This window comes from Lissotriton helveticus, chromosome 3_1 (genome assembly GCF_964261635.1).
Source record: "Lissotriton helveticus chromosome 3_1, aLisHel1.1, whole genome shotgun sequence".
In the NCBI taxonomy this organism is placed as follows: Eukaryota; Metazoa; Chordata; class Amphibia; order Caudata; family Salamandridae; genus Lissotriton; species Lissotriton helveticus.
In genome coordinates this window covers 439,323,883-439,337,148 of record NC_136061.1, presented here as the reverse complement: position 1 = coordinate 439,337,148, position 13,266 = coordinate 439,323,883, and the positions used below count along the sequence as shown (strand labels likewise).

The 13,266-nt window shown below is 38.4% G+C and overlaps 1 protein-coding gene across 1 annotated transcript in view; it reads left to right on the top strand.

The window, feature by feature from the left end:
* The window catches only part of ADAM23 (ADAM metallopeptidase domain 23), a 748,300-nt gene that overhangs the window by 624,580 nt on the left and 110,454 nt on the right, over positions 1–13,266 (top strand). Inside the window, exon 16 of the mRNA XM_078680301.1 lies at positions 10,265–10,336. Within this exon, the coding sequence (XP_078536427.1) occupies positions 10,265–10,336 (72 nt within the window). The remainder of the gene's footprint in view (positions 1–10,264; positions 10,337–13,266) is intronic.

The following is a 13,266-nucleotide window of genomic DNA, read 5'->3' as shown; positions in this document are numbered from 1 at the left end:
TAGGAGACTAGCCTGTCAAAACTCAGAACTCTGTGAAGGCTACTGTGCATAATGTCAGTATGCGAAAACCCAGCCTAACATTTTAGCCATGGCTAAAAAAAACAATTTATCATGAGGCAGGAGGTTTCTCTTGAAATTTCTCTGTACAATGCAGCTCCATCTGAACGGCAATGGAAGGAGATTTAAAAAGGAAATCAGTTTAAATCAATTAACCCAATTTGACTTTGACGTCGGAATGGAGTGTAAAGTTCTTTTATTAAGCACTTGAACTAGTCTGTAGAAGCAGCTCTTCAAGACATGGGGACTGACAGACAGCTCAGTCCCCGTGTAGCTATTGTAAGTAGTCACATATGACAGACAAATCTATACAAGATAAGCGTTGTCCAACTGTTTATGGCAATATCTCTATGCATACGGTACCTGATTGTTTATTTAATTTTCTTTGGCCATTCCCTTAATTTCATTTTCAGTGTAAAGCAACCTTAACTGCAGTACCGAGCAATGAGAGTTTCCGGACACAGTACTCCAAGTTTAATGGCAGCCTCCTCCACTCAGAGTAATATTTGCATGATAGCATCCCCAACAGGCAGCACTAAAGTCAAAATAATGCTTGTAGAAAGAAAATAAAAAGTTAATTTACCATGGCTAAACTTGCTCTTCATAAAGAGATTAATGCCAGGTATAAAGTCAAGGAGCCCAAAGGAAAAACAAAACCAACATGGCTCATGGAAGTATGGATGTGGCACTGCATACTTTTTGCTAATTAGAATCATTGTAATTTTCTGTAAAAAATAATGAACCAATGAATTTAAAATAAAGTGTTGGCATACCATTGGAAGGATCTAGCATTAAAATCTATATCTGGGGGCACAGGGATGCGGTATGTCACGTCCCTACACTTTCTATGTGTAGTTCAGATACAGGGTGACAGGCACTCTGCAGAGTTTTATATGGGCAGTTCCATGCCCAGAGTGCAGGGCAGCAGGGTGGTTTTTTTTTGGGTTGGGGGTTGATGTTCATACCTTGTCAAGTTTCTTACATTGGTATTTGCTAATGTTCATATGTCAGAGGATGTTGATATCTTTGTTCTAACCAATGGCTATACAGGGATACAAGATTCTAAAGTTACTGAAATGGAATGTTAATGGTTGTGGGGACAAAATCAAGTGCAGTTTGGTGCTTCAATACATTAACTGGCAGGCCCCAGAAGTTGTTCTACTACAAAAGACACACCTAATCGGAAACTTATGTAAGGCTATGCACAGATGGGGTTATAAGATGGTGGCACATGTGGGATTCACACTTGGTTCGCAAGCATGGGTATCATGATTAAGAATTAATTTCCACTTGCTGTGAACGCCAATTGGACGGATGATCAGAGCAGGTACATTGGGGTGTCGGGCATGTGGGAGGGACGTCTCATTACACTTATGTCTATATACGTACCAGCAGGACTCCAGAATACCACCTTAAAAGACATGGGATCTGTCCTACTCACCATTCCAGACGGCTTAATAATCCTTGGGGGTGACTTTAATGCTGTGGTTTTGGGTTCACTGGACTGATACCCTCCTCGGGAGGTGGGGCCTTCCTCACGCTGGCTACCTGACTTTCTTGACGCCATGGGGTTAGTGGATGGGTGTAGAACGTATCATCCAGATCAAGCACAATACACCTTTCACTTGGTGGCTCACCAAAGTCTTTCCCGCCTAGACTACTGCCTAGTCCCTGCAGCACAAGTCTCCTACATATATGAAATTAAACACTTAGTGAGGGGTATCTCTGACCACTCGCCGGTATGGATACCTATAGTTCGGATCACTGACATAATATCGACGACACAAATATCGAGATACACAAATATCGAGTCAAAAATATCGATTGACAAAATATCGACTCCCTATCTTCAAACAGGTAAGTACCAAAATATCGACTCCAAAATATCGACTTACAAAAATATAGACTGTCAAAATATCGATTTTTTAAAATGTCTTAAAAGTAAGTTAAAACTAATATAGTAATAAATATATTTAATATAAACTTAGAAATAATTATTAAAAAAATATAATTTTAATAAATAATTTATATAATTAAAAAAATTATATCACCAAAAATTACACACACACACATATATATATATATATATATATATATATATATATATATATATATATATTTAAACATATTATTAAATAAACATATATAACATTTTAGAAAATGTTTAAAATTTATTGTTACAACTATAGTGAGTTCAACATTAGCAAAAGTGTTGGATAGCGTAGAGGTAAAATTTACTACTCCCACTCCAGTGGGTGCAACAGTAGGGAAAGCGCTGGATAGCGTAGAGGTTAAAATTACTATTCCCACTCCAGGGATGTATGACGTTACAACGCATACTTTTACAACGCCTACCATTACAACAAAACTTTTACAACGCAAAAACTTTTACAACGCATACATTTACAACGCAAGATTTTACAACGCATATACCTTTACAACGCATACCATTACAACATAAGTATTGGTAAGTATATAATAATTTTTTGAATATAAATTAATAAAAAATATTATAATATAATTTAATATAATTTAATTGTATTAAATAAATGTAATTTAAATGTAATTTTACTTTATTTTTACAAAGTACCCCTGTACCCCAAAAACCCAAAACTGACCCTGAACCCTAAAAATACCCCTTTACCCATAAACTGAAAACTGACCCTGAACCCTAAAAATACCCCTTTACCCGAAAACTGAAAACTGACCCTGAACCCTAAAAATACCCCTTTACCCAAAAACTGAAAACTGACCCTGAACCCTAAAAATACCCCTTTACCTACAAACTGAAAACTGACCCTGAACCCTAAAAATACCCCTTTACCCCAAAAACTGAAAACTGACCCTGAACCCTAAAAATACCCCTTTACCCAAAAACTGAAAACTGACCCTGAACCCTAAAAATACCCCTTTACCTACAAACTGAAAACTGACCCTGAACCCTAAAAATACCCCTTTACCCCAAAAACTGAAAACTGACCCTGAACCCTAAAAATACCCCTTTACCCAAAAACTGAAAACTGACCCTGAACCCTAAAAATACCCCTTTACCTACAAACTGAAAACTGACCCTGAACCCTAAAAATACCCCTTTACCCCAAAAACTGAAAACTGACCCTGAACCCTAAAAATACCCCTTTACCCCAAAAACTGAAAACTGACCCTGAACCCTAAAAATACCCCTTTACCCAAAAACTGAAAACTGACCCTGAACCCTAAAAATACCCCTTTACCCAAAAACTGAAAACTGACCCTGAACCCTAAAAATACCCCTTTACCCAAAAACTGAAAACTGACCCTGAACCCTAAAAATACCCCTTTACCTACAAACTGAAAACTGACCCTGAACCCTAAAAATACCCCTTTACCCCAAAAACTGAAAACTGACCCTGAACCCTAAAAATACCCCTTTACCCAAAAACTGAAAACTGACCCTGAACCCTAAAAATACCCCTTTACCCAAAAACTGACAACTGACCCTGAACCCTAAAATTAAAATATTTATCAATTAATCAATTATAATTAATTACCAATAATATTTTAATTAATTACCAATTAATAATTAATTAACAATTAATTTTTTAAAAATATCAATAAATAAATTAACATATTTAATTAATTATAATTAAATTACTTCCCACCCTATTCCCCTATAAACCCACAACCCGCTACAGAAAATAAATTACTAAAATTAAAATATTTATCAATTAATCAATTATAATTAATTACCAATTATATTTTATTTAATTACCAATTAATAATTAATTAACAATTAATTCTAAATTATTATCAATAAATAAATTAACATATTTAATTAATTATAATTAAATTACTTCCCACCCTATTCCCCTATAAACCCACAACCCGCTACAGAAAATAAATTACTAAAATTAAAATATTTATCAATTAATCAATTATAATTAATTACCAATTATATTTTAATTATTTACCAATTAATAATTAATTAACAATTAATTCTAAATATATATCAATAAATAAATTAACATATTTAATTAATTAGAATTAAATTACTTCCCACCCTATTCCCCTATAAACCCACAACCCGCTACAGACTTATATTACACAAAAAATAAAAATTATTATTAACTTACCTTAAATTCGATATTTTTGTTGTCTATATTATGTCTAGTCGATATTATGTCCATTCTATATTTTTGATTCGATATTATGTCCATTCTATTCGATATTAATTTTCTCTAGTCGATATTTTTGTTGTCTATATTATGTCTAGTCGATATTATGTCCATTCTATATTTTTTACTCGATATTCTGTCCAGTCGAAATAATTGACTCGATATTATGACTGTACACCCTATAGTTCTTAACCAGAATACAGTGGGGAGGCTAGCTCCCATCAACCGCTGGTATCGCCGAGATCCGAAAATCTGCAAAAACCTTATCAAAATCATACATAACTACTTTTTGGACAATGAGGGGTCTATGTCCTCATCGCAGTCCCTATGGGAGGCGTTTAAGACTGTGATTCGTGGTCAGGCCCTGTCTTTGGTCGCTAGATAAAAGAAAGAGAAACACAAAGAAGTCTTAGATATCAAGGCTGAAATACACAGTTCAGAGGGCGACCTGGAGTCTGGAGTGACGCCAGAGAAGCTCCATTTGCTGAACTTGAAACAACATGATTACAAGGCCTTAGTGACGGATAGGGCCAAGGCTATGAGTAGGGAGCAAATGGGTCGGATCTATGACCTGGGAGACAAGGCAGGGAAGCTTATAGTGTTGCTGGCTAAACAGGAATGGGCTAGCAGGCTGGTTCTGGAACTTAAATATGATGGAGGCTCCTCACTCACAGAGCCGCAGGAAATAGTGGATAGATTCGCCAACTATTTTTGTACTGTCTACACAACTGTCTCCCCACACACTGAAGAGGACTCCCAGGACTTACTACGGGACATTAGCGTCCCCCAACTTACAGCAGTAGACCGTACATATATGGATAGTGACTTGACAACGGATGGGATAGCTTTATCGATTCGATCCCTAAACTCCAGAAAAGCACTTGGCCCCAATGGGCTTCCAATTGAGTTATACAAACTTCGACCGGACAAATTGGCACCATATTTGAATTCTATGTTTGAGGACTTTAGGGAGAGCGGCACCCTGCCCAGGGAACAGAGGATCACCACCATAGTTACAATACATAAGGAAGGCAAACCCAGGACTGACTGTGCCTCGTACAGGCACATTTCCCTTCTAAATGCTGAGCCCAAAATGCTGGCCAAACATTTAGCGACCCGACTGGTTAAAGTAGTCAACACTCTGGTCCACCCAGGTCAATCCGGCTTAATGCCCCACAGAAACACGGCCCTGAACTTACGCAGGGTACATGGAGTGGAGAGTAGAGTGCATACCATCAAAGAGCCAGCGGTGATCGTATCTTTAGATGCAACCATGGCCTTTGACACCATTGAATGGCCTTATCTTTGGGTGGTATTGACTAAGATGGGCTTCGGCTCGAAGTATATTCAATGGATTTGCCTTTTGTACAGTGAACCCTTCGCCCAAGTAGAGGTCAACAATAAACTGTCAGCCACCTTCCATCTCAGTCGGGGAACCCAACAGGGATGCCCGCTTTTGCCGCTCCTCTTTGCCCTCGCTCTGGAAGTACTATTGGCCTGGATCCGCAGAGACCCAATGATACGAGGGTTGAGATGGTCCGCTGATTGGGAAGACCGCATCTCACTCTATGCGGATGATATTTTTCTCTACTTGGCCTCCCCCAGGAAGGTGCTAGACATCCTCGCTATATTTGGCAGATTTTCCGGTTTTACTGTCAACTGGAACAAATACCTTCTATATGTTATTCACGGAGACCCGCCCATCCTGCTGAGGAACTGTCCAATACAGATTACCACTGATGGTTTCAAGTATTTGGTGAATCTTTATCTCCCTTGATGCCTGATTCCGATATGCCCGAAATCTTCTCCCACCCCTGCATAGGCTTAGAAGGGACATCGCCCATTGGAAATCACTCCCTCTCTCTCTATTGGGAAGGGCGGCCCTGTTTAAAATGATGTAATTGCCCAGATTCCTTTACGCCCTACAGAAAACCCTAGACCCTGTCCCTGCACACTACTTTAAAGAAATAGAGGGCCTCAATAAGCTGACCCTCAACTGGTATGATGGGGGCCTCAGCCTTACCAACATTAAGAAATACTACTGGGCAGCTCACCTGGCAGCCGTTAATCATGGCACCTATGGCCGCCCGACGACCCTGGCTATGCCGTGGATAGATGGCTCCTCCCTGGAGGGAGCTATGGCAGAGCACTATAGTTATGACCTAATCGATACACACTAACAGGCCCCTCCAAGCACTCTGTCAAAAACTAGGGAGAAGATGGTGTACTTAGCCAGCGGCTGCCCCAAAAAATGGTCCAGTGTTTGGGACCTTTGGAATACATACCGGGGAGAAATATGTTTGCCGCCTCGTTGTATTGAACATGATGATTCACTTTCCCCATAACATTCCTTTTCTATGTAATGATGTATCAACATTTCTTCTCTGTCATTGCAGGGCTCAGATGCTTTGATTACTCTGTAATGCTTTTTCTGAACCGATGTATGTTAAATAGAAAGATTTAAAAAAAAAAAAAAAATCTATATCTCTCAATTTGGTAGAAGATGTGAAGGCTTCCCAAAGCAAAGCAAAGTTTCTGAGAATGGCTCATCTTCAAGACATAGCTAATCTATTATGCAACTGTTAATAATCATTCTGAATGTTGTATCAAAACCTAAAGCATCTTGGTCCGCTCTGTTGAACTTTCAATTTTTAAACACAGTTCAAGAGTGGATGATAAAATCAATTAACTTCCAAAGCTCGCTTGGACATATGAAATGAAAATAATGCACTGAAAGACAAGCATCTGAAGAATGGATTATGGTGATTACATTTACACCTCATGGGGATTCATGAACCTACTGAAGTAGCGATCCCAACTGCAGCCTATGCAGCCTGTTTGAAAGAAATAAACTCTAAACATCTGCTGAAAATGTATCTGTCTGTAGCTTGACTCCATCATGTCATTGTCCAGAGTCCAAGAGCAGGATCGTCTCTGAAAATGATTCTTGTTTATTTTCAGGATTTTTCTATAAAAAAAAACTCTACTCTTCAAAAAGGCCAAACAGTAAATACAGTACAGCAATTAAGGTATCTCGCATTTACTAGGGGCAAAAGAGGTATTCGGTTGAACAGTTTCTGTCTAGTTAGAACACTGATTACTGAGAACCGTCCTTCGACATCTAGGCCACGGAGTGAAGTCTTCATTGATCTCCAAGCAAGGAGTTCCACATGCGCATTCATTAACACACAACATTTACTATAGTAAGCAGACACTGTTTAAGAAAGGAATATGCATTTTCTTTATCTTTAATATCTTTATTTTTGGCAAAAGAGAGAATTATGTTGAGCTATAATATAGTATATTATGATATGCTACGTTACTTTATGTAACAGACATTACAGAGGCTGCTGCATTCGGAACTCTTTTCCACTGCATCTCTGTTTCAGATCTGGCTTCCTGAAATTCAACTGAAATCTGAAGACTCATCTTTTTCACTCTGCATATGGATCCTAATACTGTTCTTGCGTGTACTTTACTCTGTTGTCCATGCAGCTCACCCTTCCATCCTTGTACCACAATCGAGCACTGAAGAAATTGTTGGGCAGTCTGGCAACTATAGAATATATCATCAATGTTTACATATGTCATGCTATGTGATATCAAGCCATTTAATTTTACTCCCTTGATGCACAGTGTGCCCCCAAGATTCATCCAAGGCCCAGAGAATATATGACTGGATAGGATGAGAAAAGAGAACATGCCCAATAAAATATCTAACTATTTCGACGCTCTTAATCTGTAATATATTCCTAAAATATTTAAGCTCGTTGGCATTTGAATAACATTACGTAACCCATTCTCTAGTTTTGCTCCTTGGCAGCACGGATCTCCAGATCTCTGATCTTCTGTTCGAATTTTATTAAATCAGGTTTCTGCTTGTGGCTTTGTTTTAGCTATTGTGATGACCTGGATTTTCAAAATAAAGCCTAGAGATATTGTAGACTGTTGAATTCCAATTTAGCAATTACTTCTCCATTTTTAGGTTTTTCAGCAATACATTTATTTTACATCAACAAAGCCCTAGAGATTACACAGTCTAATACGTGCAATACATTAATGTCGTTCAGCTCATTAAACACTAGTTTGATGTATGTGGTAACAGACTTTGATAGGAATACGCATATGTTGCAAGTTCATTGCTAATTAAAATCACTATCTACACGTTGGGACTTAGATGGTAACCAGAGAAGCACACAAAATGTATTTTAGACTGCTATTGATCTCTCTGTTGCACATATAGTGCAGGGGTCTCCAACCGTTTCTGTAATAGTAGCTACTGTTGTTCAATGGAAATCACACGAGGTACTAATATCATTAGTGTTGTAATGGCGACGGTTACTAACAAGATCATATTAGTGGCCACCTCATACAAGATTACCATCAGTGATCTCCTCAGTTCATCAGGCAATATTGTTAGCATTAAAGTAGAAAATGCGAGCAATTCCAAGGTGATACAAACCAGCTATAACTGTAGTGGTCCTGGTGACAAGGCCATATTATTATTAATAAAACCTTCCTTTCCTCCCTAACTTATCACGTAATTATCAGCTTTATATATATTTTGGAAATTAAACAATTTGTCTCCAAATATTGGGTTACGAGTTCTGAAAAGACACACATTTCCATTTCTAATACATGCTTTTATTTATTGATATACACATATTAATTCAACCAAGCACACAGGAGAGCTACTTTTAGGTAGATGGGTGGCTATTATTAGCTTGCGAGCTACTCTTTAAAGAAGCCTTGATAAAGCCCATATGTATCTCTAATAATGGCCAGATATGTATTTGTATGTTCTCACAGATTGTCTGTCTAGATTAGGGTCAAGTGGAACATTTATGTTCCTTTAAATTCCAGATGCCTCTACCTAATGGGCAGAAACTTGGAGGTTTAAATAAAATCTATACAATTGCACTTATCTGCAGAACAGTCCATTTAAATTGGGTTATAGTCCATTTAAGATTATATAATGTCCTGCTGACCAGCTTGAATTATATCTGTGTGAAAAGGAAAATTACACTTGGAGAAGGTGAGCTGATAGACTGCCAGGCTTTCTATACTGTTATCTATTGTTTTGGATGCATTCCCACAGAATTCCAAATTGTGTGCACAGCTTTCTTTTCTTTTATGTCTGCTACAAATGCATTCTTCGACAAAAACAATGACGGTTTGCTGGTTTTGATATTTAGCTACTCCTTCCGATTCTAATACCCCAGATTTACCATGCTACGCAATCTTTAAGTACATTTTACATTGTATGTAGTACCACTGACTCAGCACTCAGGAATCCTACATCGTGGGCAGCCTCGTGATACGATTTTTTCATTTACAGGTAGGCAGATGTTCCTTAAAAAACACAAGGCCTCTTTACAGTTCATAAAACTGAGACTTTGCATAAAATTAAGCTGTGCTGTGATACTGGATAGTATAACAATGGGCGCATTTCCTTTTGAAACAAAGGTGTTTGAAGTTGTCCAATTTCGCTTCTCCAAATTTAATGAAATTTGACTAACATTTCACAAATATTCTTAGGTATTTTAGAATTTATTACTGGAAAATTACGTCTTGTGGGTAATAGAAATCTGCTAAATGTTACTATTAACAAGCAAGTGCTTATACAAGTCATAAGTGCTATTTTCACAAAGTTGGCTCTCTCGTAGCTTGAACTGCCAAAGTATTTTAGTTTGTAGGGTATTTTAAAATGAAGTGTTGATGGTACGGTTTGTTATGAATATTAATGAAAATTTAAATTCAGTTGACTTTTCTCCTTAATAGAATATTTGACTCAACCAAAATAACTATAAAAAATAATGTTTTAGAAGAGAATTGCAAGATAAGTTTTACAAAATTTCCATAAAAGAGTAAATGGGCAAAAGAAATCATAATTTTACAGCTTCATAAAGTGTCCTAAGAAGATTTTTACCCTATTGCTCTGCCCAATTGTAATTGTTGAGCATTTATAATTTGAAAGTTTTATTGGCTATATCTTCCTATTTACAAATTATTTAAACACAGAATCTCTTTTTCTGTATTGTTGCACCTTTTAGTTATTTGAGATGACGGAATGTGGAAATGGCTACGTAGAGGCTGGAGAAGAGTGTGACTGTGGTGTTCGTACGGTAAGCCCTAGAAATGTTACCTTTTCATTTGTTCGATGCTATTCGAGAAGACAGAAAGCTTACACACCTAGTTTTCAGGTTTGTCAGAACACAACAGGCTGCACTGCATGTGGTCTTTCAGCAATAAAACCCATTTTATGAATTCTGTTCTTTAAATGACTAAGGAGCTTATTAACTCCTTGCGTGCTCCCGTCGGCCATTGGCCGACGGAAGCACTACCTCCCTAGTGCTGCTGTCGGCCAGCGGCCGATGAAGCCGCACCCACCCTTTTGAACGCCCGCACCGCGGCGAAAAAATCGCCCCGTTTAAGGCGTTAAAGTTTGGTGGGCTGTACTCAGTTTGCCAGGGCAACAAAGCGTTGTAGTCTGCTACTCTGGTGGATTTAAGCCTGCCATATTTCTAGAGCTCTATCTGCCTACTGGAGAACTATGGGGATATTAGCAAAAACCTTGTTGAAGTTATTGCCGTTTTAGCGGCAGGAAACTGCCGCTAAAACCGCGATAATGGGCTTGCTAATATGCGTTCTAGAATTCCAATAGAAGCCCAGGTTAGATGTGCAGGACATCTAACCAGGGCTTCTCTTGGAATTCTAGAACGCATTTCCTGCCACTGAATCGCCGATAATTTTAACGAGGTTCTTGCTACTATGCCCCCATGTGCTGTAGGGAGACCCGCCGCTGGGACCATGCCATGGCCACTCCTCTGAAGGCACTGAAGCTTTGCTGAGCAGGCACTGTGTTCAGCACACATCAAAAATGTTGTTTTTGAAAAACCTCAAAAAATGCCCCTCACATGCTGGTATGTTGGCCGTGGTGGTGGGGGTAATTTATATGTTTTCCTATTCAGAACTGCCAGGTCTTTCTGGGCAGTCCCAAAAAGGAAATCCGTGTGTCCTAGATAGGAAGAATGCTTTGCAGTATTTTGTCTGATGGCCCAGGGCCAAACTATTGATAAGTTACTGATGTCTCAAAGGAGGTGGTAATCCATTTGCAATAGGGATTCCTTCCCCTTTGTGAATATAAAAAAAATATTTTGAGTGGTGAGCACTGCCAACTCTTAACCAAGCTTTTTTTTTTTAAGTATTTCTTTTTCAAATGCATCTCCGTTTCCTACTGTGTACCATCTCAGATCAGGGCGACTTAGTAATTGCAGAATAACTCCCTTCTTCAATGATTGCTCAGTTTTTTTTAAAGTTTATGACAAATACCTATAATCTTCTGAGCATTGCGTGCCATAGTTATCATTTGTTAATTGTAATAAGGTAACCCAATATTACCCCATGAGAGAGGCAGCCCTCACAGTAGTTAAATATGAATTTGTGAGATTTTCACTACCAGGACATGTAAAGCTTAAAAGTACATTTCCAACTTTTTAAATACAATGCACCCTGCCCAGTGGGTTGTTTAGGGCTTATTCTAGGGGTGACTTATATGTATTGAAAAGTAGGTGTGGGCGTAACTGATGTAATTCTCTCTAGCATAGTTACTCGTAATCACAGCAAAATTACTCTGAATTGTGCATAATTATGTGAGCAACGTCATCCAACATTTAGTACAATTTTCGTAGTGCAACATGCTCTCTTGGGTCTAAAATGTGCTTGAGCATCTATCATGTGCTAAGAAAATAGAATGAGTTGCTACAGAACATGAATGGTAGTAGCCAACAGTCTCTTAGTTTGTTGTTCCTGTACTCCTGCGATAGTATATATATTTAAAAGATGCCCAGGACCATTAAAAAGCGAGTTTCCTGACTTGCAAGTGATTTATATTGCCAGGTCAATTAGCAGTTTAAAACTGCCCACTTATGCTGCAAATAGACATATTTTAGAGGGCTACTTAAGTGGTTGGCACAGCAAGCGCTGCATGCCCACTGGTGGCATTTAATTTTCAGTGTCTGATTACCTACACTAGTAGTTTACTAGCGACGTATAAGTAAATTAAATGTGGCAATTGTTACTAAGCCACTTTTATCATGTTGAAAGGAAAGAGAGAACAAGCACTTAAGCACAGTTTAACAGTGGTATATGGTAAATGTGTGCAAAACCACCATGACACAACATTAGCAAAACATGAGGGATGAAGGCAAATGGTTTGGGGATTACAAGGCCCTGTGCCTACCTGTCCTCAAACCTCTCCTGACCTCTCTGCTCAGCAACCCTCAATGGCCCATCGCTCATTTTTGCCACCTGCGTGCAGCATGTGGAGATGTTAGCAGAAAAGTCCCCAGATTCAGAAAACACGCATCGTTTTTTAACTTGATCATTCCAGGTCATGCTGATTTTTCATCATTTCGCAGTCAAACACTAAAATGCCTAAATTTATGCCTGGCATACAGGTCAGATTAAAAAACTCCAACCCTGGTGTCTCCCTTACTCACTTCTGAGCATGAAGAAGGTATGTTTTTATTAATGAAAGGAGCAGGTCAGTACTAATGAAGCCCAGTCTGAGACTACTGTATTTGTCACTGATTTGGTTTCAGGAATGGCCAGTGGGCCTGGTATTTGTGATATTTGTGGATATGTTTGGGTAGGTTAGCGGAAGAGGATCACTGAGATGTTTTAACATGCATACTGGAGTCTGATGTGATATAATTTAATATTTGTTTTTAGGACTGCAGACCATAATAAGATCACATGAAAAGAAGTGGGTATCGATCATAAGAAGCACCTTTGGTATGAGAGAGCAACAAAATGCAGTGGTGATGTATCACTCTGTACAGAGAGAAAATACATTAGTAGAAAAAGTTATGCTTCAGTATGACCTCCGGTTTGGTTGACAGCACATTGAGGTGCAAAATCACCTTTGGTGCAACATCAGTGTTGTTAAAATTGGCCCAACCCTTTTGCCTAACTCCTCCCCTATTTGCTAAATTTGTTTTTGTTGGCTTTAGGACTCGCTGCACTTTACCACTGCTATGCAGTGCTAAAGTGC